The sequence below is a fragment of the Salmo trutta genome, chromosome 17 (assembly GCF_901001165.1).
Source record: "Salmo trutta chromosome 17, fSalTru1.1, whole genome shotgun sequence".
Classification (NCBI taxonomy): domain Eukaryota; kingdom Metazoa; phylum Chordata; class Actinopteri; order Salmoniformes; family Salmonidae; genus Salmo; species Salmo trutta.
In genome coordinates this window covers 3,155,794-3,174,906 of record NC_042973.1, presented here as the reverse complement: position 1 = coordinate 3,174,906, position 19,113 = coordinate 3,155,794, and the positions used below count along the sequence as shown (strand labels likewise).

At 44.8% G+C, this 19,113-nt stretch overlaps 1 protein-coding gene and 2 long non-coding RNA genes across 6 annotated transcripts; 2 read left to right on the top strand and 1 right to left on the bottom strand.

Moving 5' to 3' along the window:
* The first annotated feature begins 395 nt into the window (after nucleotides 1-395).
* Nucleotides 396-17,421, top strand: cep63 (centrosomal protein 63). Of its 3 annotated transcripts, XM_029695401.1 has the most exons (15): nucleotides 400-677; nucleotides 1,133-1,219; nucleotides 1,341-1,518; nucleotides 4,592-4,687; nucleotides 5,274-5,369; nucleotides 5,834-5,956; nucleotides 6,841-6,954; nucleotides 7,258-7,437; nucleotides 8,255-8,499; nucleotides 9,435-9,537; nucleotides 11,395-11,592; nucleotides 13,818-13,904; nucleotides 14,056-14,258; nucleotides 14,384-14,759; nucleotides 16,732-17,421. In XM_029695401.1, exons 2-15 carry the CDS (start codon nucleotides 1,152-1,154, stop codon nucleotides 16,897-16,899), a joined length of 2,235 nt encoding a protein of 744 aa, XP_029551261.1. In that variant the 5' UTR covers nucleotides 400-677; nucleotides 1,133-1,151; the 3' UTR covers nucleotides 16,900-17,421. The 3 variants fall into 3 exon arrangements, with proteins under 3 accessions (XP_029551264.1, XP_029551261.1, XP_029551262.1); XM_029695404.1 differs by lacking the exon at nucleotides 16,732-17,421 and having other exon boundaries at nucleotides 396-677; nucleotides 14,367-14,567; XM_029695402.1 differs by lacking the exon at nucleotides 4,592-4,687 and having other exon boundaries at nucleotides 402-677.
* LOC115151456 (uncharacterized) lies at nucleotides 9,597-11,128 on the top strand. The gene is made up of 2 exons (XR_003867296.1): nucleotides 9,597-9,957; nucleotides 10,253-11,128. It is a non-coding gene; the product is annotated as an uncharacterized LOC115151456 (long non-coding RNA).
* LOC115151455 (uncharacterized) lies at nucleotides 17,042-18,182 on the bottom strand. 2 transcript variants are annotated; one of them, XR_003867295.1, is made up of 6 exons: nucleotides 18,132-18,182; nucleotides 17,976-18,053; nucleotides 17,842-17,936; nucleotides 17,414-17,509; nucleotides 17,262-17,323; nucleotides 17,042-17,118 (listed from the first exon to the last, which is right to left on the bottom strand). It is a non-coding gene; the product is annotated as an uncharacterized LOC115151455 (long non-coding RNA). The 2 variants fall into 2 exon arrangements; XR_003867294.1 differs by lacking the exon at nucleotides 18,132-18,182 and having other exon boundaries at nucleotides 17,976-18,110.
* Between the last annotated feature and the right edge of the window lie 931 nt (nucleotides 18,183-19,113).

The window sequence follows — 19,113 nt, the reverse complement described above, 5'->3', positions numbered from 1 at the left end:
CGTGCACTGGCAGGTGACATTTTACGTTATAAATCACTACAACACAACAAACTATTCTTCTAAACTCACAATTCTGAGTATATAAAGCGTTTTTCTAATACGCCGGGTAATTAGCAAATTACACGTTTCATTGCTTGTTTGAGGACGGACTAATGTGTTATACCGCAACGTTTGCGCCTTCCTTTGCTGGCTAGCTAGCTAACTTAGCTAACGTTATCACATACGTTACGGTTAGCTTTTACATGCCAGCATAGCTACAACTCACAACTTGGCTAGCTAGCTAGCTAGCTGTAGCCAGCATAGCTACAACTCACAACTTGGCTAGCTAACTGTAGCTAGCTAACTGTTGCTAGCTAACTAGCCAAGTTGTGAGTTGTAGCTATGCTGGCTACAGCTAACTAGCTAGCCAAGTTGTGAGTTGTAGCTATGCTAGCATGTAAAAGCTAACCGTAACGTATCCGTAGCTAGCTACTGTAGCTAGCTAACTTGCCTACCAGAGATAGCTAGCTAACGTAATTATTGGTAAAGGGGGGACTTTTATTTGGTGGAAAAATGTTAGCTATTTCGGCTAGGAAGAAAAAGTTGTTATATCCCAGAATGCACTGCGGGGAAACGAACTGTAAACACAACAGTTGTTAGCTAACTAGCTGTTAACGTTACGAGGCCTTGCTATTCCCGTGAGTATAATGTTGATTATCTCATTGTTCACGTGTACGTTTCAGCAAATTCATCTAATATCTTATTTACATGGATGTTTGACTACGCACACACGTTAAATTCATAGCTAGTTAAGTGTCTCTACTAGCTTTGTCATCAACCGTTATAGCTAGCTAACCAAGTCGCTAGCTCGTTAGTAGCTAACAAGCGAATGTAATGTTGTCCTGTCCTTGATTACTTAGCTAGCTAACGTTAACTAGTACAAATAAAAAACTGCATTGTCTGGCAAGCTAGCTAGCTGACAGTCAATAAATGTAGATACAATCTGGCATGATCAAAACACTCTGCAGACAGTACCGATGATGTACTGCTTACTAGCTAACTGTTAGCTATCTAACTTTCGCTTATGTTAGTGAATTTCAAAGTAGCTTTCCAGTCCTAATCATGAGTCATACATTCATTGTTTTATTTACAGAGACCATGTAGCTAAGTGGATGCCGATAAGAAGCCAATTACTCGAGATGGATGCCTTTTTAGGATCTCTGCAAGACCATGACGTGAGGTGAGAGCAGAGCAGCTACCTTTAGTTCTATGCATTGAAGATATATATATATACATATATATATTTTTTTAAAGACCTCAGCATTTCAGAAAATAAATGTTGTCCTGCTCCACCCTTCCAGCTCTGTCCTGACGTCCTGTGAGCCCGAGCTGCAGGAGCTGATGAGACAGATAGACATCATGGTGAACCATAAGAGGACGGAGTGGGAGGCAGAGATCCATGCCATGGAGCTGCGTCTGCACAGCGGAGAAGAGGAGCTCCTCTCAGCCAGAAACCTCATAGACCAAAGGAACTCAGAGGTACAGTTGTGCATAGATATATTGTTGTTGTTATTGTACGATTGTATTTATGTTCAAACAATACAAAACACATACAAACAACATTATACAAAGGCATCACCCATCCCCAGACTCCCCCTGCTCACACCCCCATCTCCAGCGCCGCATCACTCTTCGCCACATTGCCACAAACTGCACCATCTTGTTTCTCTCTGTCGCCCACGCACTTTCAATTGTAAGATAATAAAGCATTTGACCTTTCCATTTTGTTAACAATGGAGGATTGGTTCATTTCCAGTTTTAAGTATACCTTTTTTCAAGAGGATTGGCAAGAAAAGTATTGCCCAACCCATCGGGTATCTCACTGCACCCTCATAGGCCATGTCTTGATAAATATTCAAACAGACGGATTCAAAGTGAATTTACATTGTAATACTTCTGACAGCCAATTTTCTAAATCCGCCAGTAACTTTTGGACATTATAGCGTTCCCAGAAGGCATGGACTATTGAGTCATTGTTAGTTTTACACTAAAGACATGACTCTACCGTTGTGCTGTTGAATTTGTGAATTTGGTCTCTTGTATAATACACTGAGTTTACTAAACATTAGGAACACCTTCCTAATATTTAGTTGCACCCCCCTTTTGCCCTCAAAACAGCCTCAATTCGTTGGGTCGTGGACTTTACAAGATATCGAAAGCGTTCCACAGGAATGCTGGCCCATGTTGACTCCAATGCTTTCCACAGTTGTGTCAAGTTGGCTGGATGTCCTTTGGGTGGTGGACCATTCTTGATACACACGGGAAACTGTTGAGCATGAAAAACCCAGCAATGTTGCAGTTCTTGACACAAACCGTTGCGCCTGGCACCTACTACCATACCCCGTTCAAAGGCACTTAAATCTTTTGTCTTTCCCATTCACCCTCTGAATGGCACACATACACAATCTGTGGCTCAATTGTCTCAAGACTTACATTAGTTTATATTGGATTAAGTGTACATTTTTGATAACTGTAATTTCATTAGTTATGTTCCATCATTCCCTCCACCTTCCCTCAATATCAATCTTGGTTCCAATAGTTTATATATATTTTTTAAGAGGTTGTCAGTTGGATAAGCTCTTTGCAAGGTTTTGTACATCTTCCTTATAATATGAACATCATTTTCTGACTAAAATAGGATTCCCTCAAGGTTGCTCTGATGTCTAAAAGATTTCAAATATACATCATGTGATATGAAGCGTTTAAGTTGCATGCATTTTGGGTCTCCCGAGTGGCGCAGCGGCCTAAGGCACTGCATCTCAGTGCTAGAGGCATCACTGCAGACCCTGGTTTGATTCCAGGCTGTATCACAACCGGCCGTGATTGGGAGTCCCATAGGGCGTCGCACAACTGGCCCAGCGTCGTCCGGGTTTGGCCGGGGGGTAGGCCGTCATTGTAAATAAGAATGTGTTCTTTACTGGCTTGCCTAGTTAAATAAAAATATATTTGAAAATATCTACATTGGTCAGTCCAAAATGTATTTTTAATTCTGTAATGGAAATATATTTATTTCCTATTACAAAGTAATTTACGGTTTCTATGCCTTTAGTTTTCCATGTGAATTCTGAATAGTTATTCAAGGATTGTTCCATAAGATTGTGTTTTTAGAATCATTATTTGTATGAATCCTGATATATTATTTAGGTCTCACATGTATAAAACCACAAGTTCTACTTATTTTTTGTTATTCTTGTTATTCCTTATGACTTTTGACTGATCAATATATCTATCTCACACGCTAATAATTATCTTCTTATCCTCGTTCAAAACTTTCTATGTGTGTGCTTTTTAAACTCTAATTCAATTACTTCTTTGTGTATCTCTTCTCACAATCGATGTGTGTGTGTGTGCTTTTCCTTTCTTGAAACTTTTATCTGTAGAGGTGTCTTTCGATTGGACATTAGGTCTCACACGTATACAACTATAAGCTATATCCCAGGGTGTGTAAGGTCCTAGTTAGCAGCCCATTTTTCCGTTGTTCCTTGTGATTTTTTTTTGACTCGTTAATATCTCATATCTCACCCCGCTATATTAGGCTTCCCTCCTTCACTGGATAATCAGACCTAGGTTGCACCTCTGGAAGATCTGACCATCCCTTTCTAGGCGTATTTAGACAGGCGATCTATATCAATACAATCATGTCTCTGACCTCCTCTCTCTCATAATTCTATTATTATATTTCACCTTCCAATTTTACGTTTTTCTGCCTACGTCTTTTGATCCTAGTATACGTTTTAGGTTTCACCGTTAGCTGGTTTAAATTGGCAGTGGCCACAGATGTCTAGGGTCATTACGGACCCTTCTTCATTGTTGAATTTACAACGAATTCCCATCTTCCATTTGCATAGAATACTCGGTTCCCTTTAAAACATTTTTCTCCACACAAAATTCTAAAGACAGGTCACCAGATATAAACTCCTTAGGATATTTTAGCGTCTAACACCCAGAGTAAAGAACCCTCAGCAAGGGGCCAGGTCTTTAATCTACGGATATTTCATCCGCCCGTGCACGGTTTCGGTGTCTCCATGGAACAACAGAAAAAGATATTGAGATCCGGCTTCGAAGGACCAAGCTGTCACGAGAATTTTCAATCCCAATGATAATAACTAACAATCAGTTAAGCTTTGACCAATCCCCGAGGTTTGTAAGACCCTGGGTTTAATAATAATTAGGCAAAGACTATTATTGTCCATACAACTTATTATGTGACTTGTTAAGCACATTTTTACTCCTGAACTTATTTAGGTTTGACATAACAAAGGGGTTGAATACTTATTGACTCAAGACATTTCAGCGTTGCATTTTTTTATTATTTTGTAAAAAAATATATATAAAAAACATAATCCCACTTTGACGTTATTGGGTATTGTGTGTAGATCAGTTACAACATCTCAATTTAATGTATTTTAAATTCAGGATGTAACACAACAAAATGTGGGGGAAAAAAGTCAAGGGGTGTGAACACTTCCTGAAGGCAGTATATATATATATATATATAATCTCTGTTTTAACTCCTGATGTCTCACTCCTTGTCTTTTATACCCTGTGGAAGATGTACAAAGTGACAGTGGCTATAGTTTCACTGTTAGACCTGCAGAACACTGGCTGTCGGATGTTGAAAGTGGTAGTGGAGAAAGAGCTGATGCAGGTGAACTAGTCTGAGAAGCAATGTGGAAGTAGGATTGCAAAACTTTCTTAATAACTTTCCCCAAATTCTCCAGTTTTCTAGAAATCCTGGTTAGAAGATTATTGGAATCAGGAAGGAATAAGCAAAAACATTTTTTTTTTTTTTTAAATACATTGGAATCCTTCAGCCAGGATTTCTGGAAAACCTGCAAATTTGAGGAAAGTTATCAGATTTTTTGCAACCCTATGTGTGAGGCAAGCATTTCTGCTGCATGTAATGTTATCATTCAGCTTTCCATCAGTCTCAATCAACTAAAAATGCGGGGCCTAAAACTGAGCTTGAATGCTAACCTTCCAAAAGGAACACGCTAATGGAATGAACTGCAAAGGCTGTTATGTTATCGGTGAGAACTTACACTAGAGATGGGTCCGATACATCAGACACAGCATTGGAACAATTCTATGACTCCAAAAAAGTTTGTTTTAATTTAACATGCATTTCTGCATGACAGTGTTTGTTCCCTGAAGTGTGTTTTGTAGCTATGAATGCAGCCTACCTACCGGGTTCTCTTGACACTTGCCCTTATTGCCTGTTTATCTTCCCACAGGTGGGGTTGCTCCGCAAGCAGCTAAATGAGGTCCAGACAGGGAAGCAAGAGCTGGTCATTAAATATGAGGAACAACTGCAGCGTGTCAAAGATGAGGTACGTTAGTGAGCGCTTTAGTGCAACACAAAGACGGTGTCGGTCTGTCAGTCTGTCTGTCTGTCTATATTTCCCTCATTAAAACGCAAATCATTTTATAACATTTTTGACATGCGTTTTTCTGGATTTTTTTGTTGTTATTCTGTCTCTCACTGTTCAAATAAACCGACCATCATTAAAATTACAGACTGAACATTTCTTTGTCAGTGGGCAAACATACAAAATCAGCAGGGGATCAAATACTTTTTTCCCCTCACTGTATCTGTCCGTCTGTCTTTACACTAGATTAGAGCATCAATAATAGCCATTTTCCGTATGCTCAAGGTGCTTACATAGTAAAGGGGAAACCCAGTCTAGTCTAATGTGTACAGAGAGCTACATGAATCAAGCCACACCATTCCCATGTCCCTCCCTCCCTCCTCTCCCTCCCTCCCCTTCCTCCCTCCCTCCCTCCCTCCCTCCAGTTGTCTAAGCTGAAGCACAGCTACCAGAAGCTTCAGAGTAAACAGCTGAAGGAGTCTCGTGAAGGAGCCAAGAGCCGACAGGAGGACCGGACAGAGGTGACCCGCCTCAATGAAAAGATAGAGGTACGGTGTGGTTCTTCTCTCAGAAGTTATGGACCAGTGTTCCCGGACACCTCCTGGGGACGTACAGTATGTAGACATTTTGTCAGAGTAGGAGTGCTCATCAGTTTGACCTTTTTTTTAGATCCTAATGAATAACATTATATTGGACAAGAAGGACCTGATTCCAGATCAGCACTACTTTGAGGTGGTTGATACATCACAGCTTCCCTGTGGCTCAGTTGGTAGAGCATGGTGTTTGCAACGCCAGCATGGTGTGTGCAACGCCAGGGTTGTGGGTTCGATTCCCACGGGGGGCCAGTACAAAAAAAAAAAAAAAAAAATGCATGAAAATGAAATGTATGCATTCACTACTGTAAGTCGCTCTGGATAAGAGCGTCTGCTAAATGACTAAAATGTAAATGTATTGCCCCGGATGTGCCTTTTGGCGCCCTCTGCTGGTCCCTAGCTGTGTGTTCATCCCTGACCTCTGTGTTGTGTTGACCCCTGACCTCCGTGTTGTGTTCATCCCTGACCTCTGTGTTGTGTTCATCCCTGACCTCTGTGTTGTCTTGACCCCTGACCTCCGTGTTGTGTTCACCCCTGACCTCCGTGTTGTGTTGACCCCTGACCTCCGTGTTGTGTTGTTCACCCCTGACCTCCGTGTTGTGTTGTTCACCCCTGACCTCCGTGTTGTGTTGTTGACCCCTGACCTCCGTGTTGTGTTGTTCACCCCTGACCTCTGTTGTGTTGACCCCTGACCTCCGTGTTGTGTTCACCCCTGACCTCTGTGTTGTGTTGACCCCTGACCTCCGTGTTGTGTTGTTCACCCCTGACCTCTGTGTTGTGTTGTTCACCCCTGACCTCTGTGTTGTGTTGACCCCTGACCTCCGTGTTGTGTTGATCAGGAGTTCCGTCAGCGGTCAGCAGAGTGGGAGAACCAGAGGACGCAGTACCAGAAGCAGGTGTCTTCGCTGGAGATCCAGAGGAAGAGTCTGGCAGAGCAGTTCACTAATATGAAGGTTACTATAGCAACCAGGGACTTTACTACGTATTTACTATATGTTGTGTTGTACAAATAGTTTTATATCACAATTTACAGGATCGTGACCTTGATGCTGATTCCCCTCTAGTCTTCTATCATCACCTGTCTCATCGAGACATTTTTACTTTTATTCTACATATATGAACACTGAAGACTGTTGACATTAGAATTAAAGAGCCTTAGGACTTTATAGGAAAATGACCTTCCTCCCACTTTCAAAATATCCTGAAATGAGCTCCACAGTCATGTGATAACTCTGCTGTACCTCCTCCTCCTCCAGTCCCAGGGAGCAGCGTGGCTACAGGACGCAGGAGTAGGGCGTGCCGGGCAGGCAGATCTGCAGAGGCTGAAGGGTCAGTTAGAGAGGGCCCAGGATACACTGCACTCTCAGGAACTGGAGCTGGAACGACTCAGACACCTCCAGGAGCAGCTGAGGGGAGAACCCAGGAGGGGACAGCATGTAGGAACCTGGAGGGAGGGAGGGAGGGAGGGAGGGGAGAGCCCAGGAGGGCACAGCATGTAGGAACCTGGAGGAGGTAGGGAGGGAGAGTGGGAGGGAGGGAGGGAGGGAGGGAGCCCAGGAGGGGACAGCATGTAGGAACGTAGAGGGAGGGAGGGAGAGGGAGAACCCGGTGCCTGTTGGGAGACGGACCGTTTTCTTGGAATAGACAGTCAGTGCCAGCCAGGTACAGGTCTCTGTGATTGGCAGAGTTGATGTTACGGTCAGGAATAGACGACGAGGTGAGACAGTGGTGTGAAATGCACGGTTGTTCTAAACCAAAGACACTGCAGATTGGTGTGAATGAAAAAAACATGGTATTAGACCATGGCTTATAGACTGATTCATAGACCTGCTTATAGACTGATTCATAGACCTGCTTATAGACTGGCTTATAGACAGTGGGTTTTGTGTTATAGACTGATTCATAGACTGGCTTATAGACAGTGGGTTTTGTGTTATAGACTAATTCATAGACTGGCTTATAGACAGTGGGTTTTGTGTTATAGACTGATTCATAGACTGGCTTATAGACAGTGGGATTGGTGTTATAGACTGATTCATAGACTGGCTTATAGGCAGTGGGTTTTGTGTTGTTGACTGGTTCATAGACCGGCTTATAGACTGATTCATAGACTGGCTTATAGACAGTGGGATTGGTGTTATAGACTGATTCATAGACCGGCTTATAGACTGATTCATAGACCTGCTTATAGACAGTGGGTTTTGTGTTATAGACTAATTCATAGACAGTGGGTTCACTCTGCTCCCCCTGCAGGTGCTGACAGAGGAGAAGGAGGGGCAGAAGCAGCAGTTCTGTAATGACCTGTCCAAGCTGACCAGGGCCCTTCAAGCTAAAGAAGAAGTCATCCAGTCTCTAGAGGAGTGTCTAGGAGCCCAGGGGACAGGTGGCTCAGGACTACAGCTCCTCAGACAGGACTTAGAGATGACTACTACCAAGCTACACTCTGCCCAGGCCTGTGAGGGCCACCTGAAGACTGAACTGGCCAGACTCAGAGACAGGTGATCTGACTGACTGGTTGGTTGACTGACTGACTGGTTGGTTGACTGACTGGCTGTCTGGTTAACTGGTTGGCTGACTGTCTGACTGGTTGGTTGACTGACTGACTGGTTGGTTGACTGACTGGCTGTCTGGTTAACTGGTTGGCTGACTGTCTGACTGGTTGGTTGACTGACTGACTGGCTGTCTGGTTAACTGTTTGACTAAATGGCTGAATGGTTGACTGGCTAACGGACTGTCTAAATGACTGACCGACCGACTGGCTGACTGTCTGATTGGCTGACTGACTGACTGGTTGGCTGACTGACTAGCTGATTGGCTGACTGACTGACTGACTGATTGGCTGACTGTCTGATTGGCTGACTGGTTGGCTGACTGACTGGTTGGCTGACTGTCTGATTGGCTGACTGTCTGTTTGGCTGACTGTCTGATTGGCTGACTGTCTGATTGGCTGACTGTCTGATTGACTGACTGACTGGTTGGCTGACTGGCTGACTGTCTGATTGGCTGACTGACTGACTGGTTGGCTGACTGGCTGACTGTCTGATTGGCTGACTGATTGACTGCCCTATGTCACACTGTTTCCCACTTCATTTTTAAATTGTCTGAGTAAAGTCTAGGAGTACCATATGTGAATTGATTCAATTTAACAACAACAACAAGTTATCTTTCATTTTACAGTTGTGTTGATTTAGTTTTGTTAAGGTGAAAAGTTTACAATGAATTGTGAAAAGTATTCCAACTAAACTTTGTTGAATTGTTGGTCCTCTGTTTATCATGTAGTAAATTTTGCATCCATCTGTGTGACTGTTTGGTTGATGAAGGAACAAAATCTGCTTGTCATCATACTGCAACCTGGTATCAGTTTATATGCATCACAATTTGATGTTTTTACTAAACGATAGTGCCCATAGTGAAACGTGTCTTCTCTCCTCAGACTGGAGACTATGAGCAGACAGAGAGGAGAGTTGGTCAAGAGAGAAACGGAGCTGAAGCATATCAAGGAAGAGAGGAGTCGCTCTGTATCTGAGGTGAAACGGGTAAGTGACATGGACCAGGGTCCCACAGTGGGGTCAGAGGAGGCTCTGAGGTGAAACGGGTAAGTGACATGGACCAGGGTCCCACAGTGGGGTCAGAGGAGTATCTGAGGTGAAACAGGTAAGTGACATGGACCAGGGTCCCACAGTGGGGTCAGAGGAGTATCTGAGGTGAAACAGGTAAGTGACATGGACCAGGGTCCCACAGTGGGGTCAGAGGAGTATCTGAGGTGAAACAGGTAAGTGACATGGACCAGGGTCCCACAGTGGGGTCAGAGGAGGCTCTGAGGTGAAACAGGTAAGTGACATGGACCAGGGTCCCACAGTGGGGTCAGAGGAGTATCTGAGGTGAAACAGGTAAGTGACATGGACCAGGGTCCCACAGTGGGGTCAGAGGAGGCTCTGTAAACTGAGGTGAAACGGGTAAGTGACATGGACCAGGGTCCCACAGTGGGGTCAGAGGAGGCTCTGAGGTGAAACAGGTAAGTGACATGGACCAGGGTCCCACAGTGGGGTCAGAGGAGGCTCTGAGGTGAAACAGGTAAGTGACATGGACCAGGGTCCCACAGTGGGGTCAGAGGAGTATCTGAGGTGAAACAGGTAAGTGACATGGACCAGGGTCCCACAGTGGGGTCAGAGGAGTATCTGAGGTGAAACAGGTAAGTGACATGGACCAGGGTCCCACAGTGGGGTCAGAGGAGGCTCTGAGGTGAAACAGGTAATGCCGAGCGTACGCTACATGACTTTTAAAGTCCTAACGTTGCTTAGCCTCTCACATGAAACAACGTCTTTCCTGTAGTTTTTGTTGTTGTCGTCTTGCCAACGTAGTGGGTGCGTATACTAAATGATTTGGCAGAGACGGAAGGTCACACACTACAAGATTCTTCACTTGGTCGTGAGGATTCTCCATGCCAACACGCTGTCTCTCTAAAACAATGATGTGATTACATTGTTAACGTAGATACAACACGAGCTGTAGCAAAAAGCAGCCTCATAAATGTTTTCAGGCAGACATTCACTCTTGCCATACAGAGTGTAAATATCAAGTCCAATACATTTTTTGTACAAACACATACCAGTAGTCCTGACTCCTCCAAGTCTACAGCTTCTGGGTGACGTGATACAAGGTCATCATCTCAATGGCTGATCACTGTTCTCAACACTTGTCGTTGTACATTGCACACTACAAAGAGCATTGTTCCGTTCTGAAGCTCCACCAAAACAAACTCAACCCTGTTCCGTTCTGAAGCTCCACCAAAACAAACTCAACCCTGTTCCGTTCTGAAGCTCCACCAAAACAAACTCGACCCTGTTCCGTTCTGAAGCACCACCAAAACAAACTCAATCCTGTTCGGTGCTGAAGCTCCACCAAACAAACTCAGCCCTGTTCTGAAGCTCCACCAAACAAACTCAACCCTGTTCTGAAGCTCCACCAAAACAAACTCAACCTGTTCGGTGCTGAAGCTCCACCAAAACAAACTCGACCCTGTTCTGAAGCTCCACCAAAACAAACTCAGCCCTGTTCTGAAGCTCCACCAAACAAACTCAACCCTGTTCCGTTCTGAATCTCCACCACAAAGGAGTATTAAAAAAATATTTACCTGTACTTAGCCTCTGTCGAGGCTTTCAATAACATTATCTTAAGTCTTGATTCGTCCAGTTGTAGCATGCATTTACATTTTTACATTTACATCATTTAGCAGACGCTCTTATCCAGAGCGACTTACAGTAGTGAATGAATGCATTTCTTCTCCGCGGTGGTCGTTTTCAGTGGTTGGCCAATAGATGGGAAATACCCAGGATGTTTTAATGAGTACATAACGACAGGACAGCCCTATTTTACATTCCATTCTATTATAGCTGCGTGAGGAGCTGGCGAGAGCAGAGCAGACACGCTGCTGGGAGGTGGAGGGCATGAGGAAGGAGGTGTCCCAGATGACCAATGAACTGCACCAGCGTGACATCACCATCGCCACCCTCAGTGGCTCCGCCTCCAGCGTGGAGCGCCAGCTAAGTGGCGAGGTGGAGAGGGCAGAGCGCCGGGCAGCTGAGCTCAAGGTGAGGTCCACCAGGGCAGGAAGGCGACAGGAGTCTTAAAGGAAAGATTACATACAATTACAAAATAGTAACATTCCTCTTAAACGGTCTACCAAGGGGGGCTGTCTGTAGAAATCATTAGCCTGTAAATTGCAAGCTATTGTGGACTAGTGATCTCTGGTTACACTCTTAACTAACTTCATTTCAGTCCATAAGGTGGCAGAAGTGATAGCATCTGAGAAAATGATGGAGCTACTGTACATGTATACAGTGCATTCGGAAGGTATTCAGACCCCTTGACTTTTTCCACATTTTGTTATGTTACAGCCTTATTAAAAAAAAAAAAATCCTCATCAATCTACACACAATACCCCGTAATGACATCACAATACTCCATAATGGCAAAGCAAAAACAGGTTTTTAGAAATGTTAGCAAATTTAAAAAAATCATAAACTGAAATAGTATTCAGACCCTTTAACTCAGTACTTTGTTGAAGCACCTATTGCAGTGATTACAGACTCGAGTCTTCTTGGGTAGGAAGTGCACCTCAGTTTCCACCTCATTTTGTAGGCAGTGTGCACATAGGCAGACCTGGCTCTCAAGAGAAGACAGGCTATGGCGGCCTTTCTCAATAGCAAGGCTATGCTCACTGAGTCTGTACATAGTCAAAGCTTTCCTTAATTTTGAGTCAGTCACAGTGGTTAGGTATTCTGCCACTGTGTACTCTCTTTTGAGGGCAAAATTGTACACAGATGTTTTTGTAGAGTTCTGCATGCAGAGTCTCAGTTTGGTGTTTGTCCCATTTTGTGAATTCTTGGTTGGTGAGCGAACCCCAGACTTCACAACCATAAAGGGCAATGGGTTCTATAACTGAAGTATTTTTAGCCAGATCCTTTTTGGGATGACACATTTTATGTTCCTTTTGATGGCGTAGAAGCTCCTTCTCGTCTTGTCTCTCACATCGTTCACGGCTTTGTAGAAGTTACCTGTGGCGCTGATGTTTAGGCCGAGGTAGGTATAGTTTTTGTGTGCTCTAGGGCAACGGTGTCTAGATGAAATTTGTATTTGTGGTCCTGGCGACTGGACCTTTTTTGGAACACCAAGATCTAGGTGCTGCTATAGGCCCTCCTTGGTTGGGGACAGAAGCACCAGATCATCAGCAAACAGTAGACATTTGACTTCAGATTCTAGTAGGGTGAGGCCAGGTGCTGCAGACTCTTCTAGTGCCCTCGTCAATTTGTTGATATATATGTTGAAGAGGGTAGGGCTTAAGCTGCATCCCTGTCTCACCCCACGGCCCTGTGGAAAGAAATGTGTGTTTTTTTTGCCAATTTGAACCGCTCACTTGTTGTTTGTGTACATGGATTTTATAATGTCATATGTTTTTCAACACCGCTTTCCATCAATTTGTATAGCAGACCCTCATGCCAAATTAAATCAAAAGCTTTTTTGAAATCTCTCTTTCTCTCCATTCTGCTTTCCACACAGACCTAGCCCCGCCGCCTGTCACTCAACGAGCGCATGTTGTTGTTGCTCGACCAAAGAGACCACTTGCGTTCAGTCTGCATGGTCAATACAGCACATGCAACAATCCACAAGCGTTATATAATTACACTATTAGTTTTGTCTTTATTACATCTGCAAACAGCTAGTTTGTCTTTTCTTATAGCAAGTTTTAGCTAAATCATGTTAGCCGCTAATGCTAATCTCTAGTTAGCTGGCTAGCTAGCTAATAAATGTACTGAGTCGGCACAAAACGTAGCTAGCTAATACCGCAGCGTCCATATCGTGCAGGCACCCGGCAGTGTGGAAATTATCTCAAATGAGTGCAGGAAATGGATGGAAGAGATTTTAGGTTGAAGTTGAATTGAACAGCAGAAAACAATCTGAATTGGAGAAAGACGCATTGAAATCACTCAGAATATATGTGTTGCCACCGTGAGGTAATGCACTACTCATAAATTGCATTTTTCTTATCCAGAGCGACTTACAGTAGTGAATGCATACATTTCATTTCATGCATTTTTTTAATGTTTTTTTTTTTTGTACTGGCCCCCCGTGGGAATCGAACCCACAACCCTGACGGTGCAAACACCATGCTCTACCAACTGAGCCACACGGGAAGACTAGAAATGTTATTAACAAATACCATCCAAAAATGTGAAAAAAATATTGTGACGTGATATTTTGGCCATATCGCCAAGCCCTACTTATGCCAGTGGCTCTGTTACTCTGTTCCATCCAGGTGACTCAGGTGCAGCTGGAAACTCTGAAGATTGAGAACCAACATCTCAATGAACTGCTGGAGAGAGTGGAGTCGAGGCCTACTATGGTCTGGACTGATTTTATACCTCTTTGGAATGTTGTCCAAATCTACAGTATATTTTCCCTTTGTCCTAATATATCTTTCATTGACTCTCTCTTTTTCAATCTCTCTCTTTCCTTCACCCCTCCATCTTTCTCTCCCTCTGTCCCCCCTACAGAAAGGGGATCCCTGCCTGGCCTCTCTGAGAGAGAGCTATGTATCATCTCTGAGTAGCTTGGAGCAGGAGAACAGGCAGATAAGACATGAGCTAGCGGAGGTGAGAGCTCGCCTGGAGGCCTCTACACAGACCTGGCAGGACAAGCTAGACAGATCCCTGCTACACAACCAGTCCAGGGCCGGTCCACGACAAGCACAGGACGGGTAGGCTAGAGTAGACAGACAAACATATACACACACACACACACGCTGCAGTCTCACTCAGGTCACACAAAGCCTGGTGAATATGATTTGTGATCTCTGCTACCTCAGTGTTGTTCCTGCTATAGGAGTGAAGAGGAACTGCAGCAGAGACACAGAGAGGAGATGTTAGCCATGGAGGCCAGGATGCAGGAGAACACCTCGCACTACAATGAGGAGATCCAGCGCCTCCTCCAACAGCTAGAGGCCCTCTCCTCCTCCTCCTCCCCTCACAGACACCACGGCCAGACCCTGGACCACAGGCCCATCTCAGCCTCCTCTTCCTCCTCCTCCTCCTCGTCCTGTAGAGAAAGCAGACTAGCCCGGGGGACAGCCTCAGCCCTCGTCTGTGTTCCTAATGGACCTGCCCCTCTACCTGTCTCTGTACCTGTTGGTGCTGAGGGCCAGTTGTCCAATTCAGAGGAGGTTCTACACCTGCAGGCCAGTCAAGACATACTAAACATGGTGAGGCTACCTGTCAGTGACGATTTAGGTACATTCACTCTGCCAGACTAATGTGGTTACTATATACAGCTGCTCTGTTAAGAAACATGTACGTTAGTCATTTAGCAGACGCTCTTATCCAGAGACACTTACAGACTTTTCCTCAGTAAAGCAGCTGTCAACAAAGTCCGTAAGAAAAGACAAGTGTGGTTGTTAAGCGACCAAGAGACTAACGTTAAGCGACTAGGAGACTAACGTTAAGCGACTAGGAGACTAACGTTAAGCGACTAGGAGACTAACGTTAAGCGACTAGGAGACTAACGTTAAGCGACTAGGAGACTAACGTTAAGCGACTAGGAGACTAACGTTAAGCGACTAGGAGACTAACGTTAAGCGACTAGGAGACTAACGTTAAGCGACTAGGAGACTAACGTTAAGCGACTAGGAGACTAACGTTAAGCGACCAAGAGAATAACGTTAAGCGGCTAGGAGACTAACGTTAAGCGACTAAGAGACTAACGTTAAGCGACTAGGAGACTAACGTTAAGCGACCAAGAGAATAACGTTAAGCGGCTAGGAGACTAACGTTAAGCGGCTAGGAGAATAATGTTAAGCGACTAGGAGACTAACGTTAAGCGACTAGTAGACTAACGTTAAGCGACTAGGAGACTAACGTTAAGCGACTAGGAGACTAACGTTAAGCGACCAAGAGACTAACGTTAAGCGACTAGGAGACTAACGTTAAGCGACTAGTAGACTAACGTTAAGCGACTAGGAGACTAACGTTAAGCGACTAGGAGACTAACGTTAAGCGACTAGGAGACTAACGTTAAGCGACTAAGAGACTAACGTTAAGCGACTAGGAGACTAACGTTAAGCGACTAGGAGACTAACGTTAAGCGACTAGGAGACTAACGTTAAGCGACTAAGAGACTAACGTTAAGCGACTAGGAGACTAACGTTAAGCGACTAGGAGACTAACGTTAAGCGACTAGGAGACTAACGTTAAGCGACTAGGAGACTAACGTTAAGCGACTAGGAGACTAACGTTAAGCGACTAGGAGACTAACGTTAAGCGACTAGGAGACTAACGTTAAGCGACTAGGAGACTAACGTTAAGCGACTAGGAGACTAACGTTAAGCGACTAGGAGACTAACGTTAAGCGACTAGGAGACTAACGTTAAGCGACTAGGAGACTAACGTTAAGCGACTAGGAGACTAACGTTAAGCGACTAAGAGACTAACGTTAAGCGACTAGGAGACTAACGTTAAGCGACTAGGAGAATAACGTTAAGCGACTAAGAGACTAACGTTAAGCGACTAAGAGACTAACGTTAAGCGACTAGGAGAATAACGTTAAGCGACTAAGAGACTAACGTTAAGCGACTAAGAGACTAACGTTAAGCGACTAGGAGACTAACGTTAAGCGACTAGGAGACTAACGTTAAGCGACTAAGAGACTAACGTTAAGCGACTAAGAGACTAACGTTAAGCGACTAAGAGACTAACGTTAAGCGACTAAGAGACTAACGTTAAGCGACTAAGAGACTAACGTTAAGCGACTAGGAGAATAATGTTAAGAGACTAACGTTAAGCGACCTAGGAGAATAATGCAGGTATAGTGAGGAGTAAAATATAATGTGATGTTAGTCAAAGTTGATCATGATAATAACAGGCAGATTTTGAGTATTGGGGTAAAAAAACAGGATATAATTGTTTCAGAACAAGGCCTTTCTGAGGACCAGTCTCCTTTTCGGTCTTCAGTTAGTACGGCAATATAAAACTGTGTCTAGGGTTTCAAATCTCCACTAACTTTCTCCAAATTCCCAGTTTTCCCAGAAATCCCAGTTGGAGGATTCTGGATTTCCTGCTTATTCACTCCAGATTCCTGGAATCTTCCAACCGTGATTTGTATAAAAAAAAAACTTGGTAATTTGGGGAAAGTTACCGTAATTGTGCAACCTATAGTATCTAATACCTCCTGTTCTCCAGGAGCGCTGTGTGGCTTCCCCTGCTGGCTCGGTGGCGGCCCGGTACCTGGAGGAGGAGAACCTGCGATCCCAGGAGCTACTCCAGAGACTAGACGCTCACATCCAGGGCATGAGACAGGACAACGTCAGGACCGTTTCTAAATACCTGGGCCATACAGACACCTCCTAACCCTCCTGACCATCCAGACACCTCCTAGCCTTAGCCCTCCTGGTCATCCAGACACCTCCTAACCCTCCTGACCATCCAGACACCTCCTAGCCTTAGCCCTCCTGGTCATCCAGACACCTCCTAACCTTAACCCTCCTGGTCATCCAGACACCTCCTAACCTTAACCCTCCTGGTCATCCAGACACCTCCTAACCTTAACCCTCCTGGTCATCCAGACACCTCGTAACCCTCCTGACCATCCAGACACCTCCTAACCTTAACCCTCCTGACCATCCAGACACCTCCTAACCTTAACCCTCCTGTCCATCCAGACACTTCCTAACCCTCCTGGTCATCCAGACACCTCCTGACCATCCAGACACCTCCTAACCTTAACCCTCCTGGTCATCCAGACACCTCCTAACCCTCCTGACCATCCAGACTCCTCCTAACCTTAACCCTCCTGTCCATCCAGACACCTCCTAACCCTCCTGGTCATCCAGACACCTCATAACCCTCCTGACCATCCAGACACCTCCTAACCTTAACCCTCCTGTCCATCCAGACACCTCCTAACCCTCCTGTCCATCCAGACACCTCCTAACCTTAACCCTCCTGGTCATCCAGACACCTCATAACCCTCCTGACCATCCAGACACCTCCTAACCTTAACCCTCCTGTCCATCCAGACACCTCCTAACCCTCCTGGTCAACCAGACACCTCCTAACCCTCCTGTCCATCCAGACACCTCCTAACCCTCCTGGTCATCCAGACACCTCCTAACCTTAACCCTCCTGACCATCCAGACACCTCCTAACCCTCCTGACCATCCAGACACCTCCTAACCTTAACCCTCCTGGTCATCCAGACACCTCCTAACCCTCCTGACCATCCAGACACCTCCTAACCCTCCTGACCATCCAGACACCTCCTAAACTTAACCCTCCTGGTCATCCAGACACCTCCTAACCTTAACCCTCCTGGTCATCCAGACACTTCCTAACCCTCCTGAACATCCAGACACCTCCTAACCCTCCTAACCATAACTCAAGCTCACCTCTGGTGCGATCAGTGACTGACCAGACAGACAGCTCACCTCTGGTGCGATCAGTGACTGACCAGACAGACAGCTCACCTCTGGTGCGATCAGTGACTGACCAGACAGACAGCTCACCTCTGGAGCGGTCAGTGACTGACCAGACAGACAGCTCACCTCTGGTGCGATCAGTGACTGACCAGACAGACAGCTCACCTCTGGAGTCGTCACCAGATATGTGCCACTGACTGACTGACTGACTGACTGACTGACTGACTGACTGACTGACTGACTGACTGACTGACTGACTGAGCACCAACAGAGTCCAGGTTTCTCTAGTTCTAGGAGTATTAGTGTGGCAGTTGTCTGGCTTTGTGTGTCTCTACAGATGGACGTGTTGGAAAGATACAGTGTAAATGTGACTGTTGACAGTCTGTTGGAGAGTTCATGTGTGTGATTAGTCAGGGATAGTTTAGGTGTGGTCTACAGTGTCGTCGTGTGAGTTAGCGCCTGTAAAGCACTTTAGAAACGTACTGTATTGCTATGCCGAGTTAGTGGTGCTTAGATTCCTCCTTGACAATCTCTTTCCTTTTTGTACCCGTTTGAACGTCTGTTTTTGTTTCTGGATGTGGAAAGTATTTTTGCGGTGCAGTAGCAGTCATTGTTTTTAATGACAGTTTGCCTCCTGTGACATCATCCATATACTCAAGATGGAATGTAACTATGTTTGTAAACATAGAAATATGTATATTTTTACAAATATTCAAAACATCATTCTCCAATGGCTCAGATGCTGTCCTCACTTGTTGACGAGAACAAGGAACATCGTCTCTCTCATCAGAGAGAGAGAGAGAGAGACGTACCCAGGTGTTTGTGGGAATGAAATAATGACAAAATATTAATATACCAAATAAATGTAAAATGTTTTGAGGAATGTGTTTTCTGTTCCATCCTTTGTGTGTGTGTGTGTTAAGAAAATATGTATTGCTTCAGTCTCCAGTCTTCATTCCAGAGGTTTTTCATATTGGTATTCAGTAACTGTGGTTACCAGGCCTAACAGACCTGTTAGCCCCAACAAACTGGAGAGTGGAATTTGGCAGAGCAAACCTCTTGCTAGCTACTCTCTATGCTGAAGCAGAGGAGAGCGAGGGCCTACGTCCCAAATTGCACCCTATTCCCTATTTTAGTTCCGTAGGGT

Coding starts and splice junctions, on each gene's coding strand:
- cep63 (XM_029695401.1), top strand. CDS start 1,152: ATGCCGATAAGAAGCCAATTACTCGAGATGGATGCCTTTTTAGGATCT. Junction 1,519..4,591: donor TAGACCAAAGGAACTCAGAG/GTACAGTTGTGC, acceptor ACCCTGTGGAAG/ATGTACAAAGTGACAGTGGC. Junction 6,955..7,257: donor AGCAGTTCACTAATATGAAG/GTTACTATAGCA, acceptor CTCCTCCTCCAG/TCCCAGGGAGCAGCGTGGCT.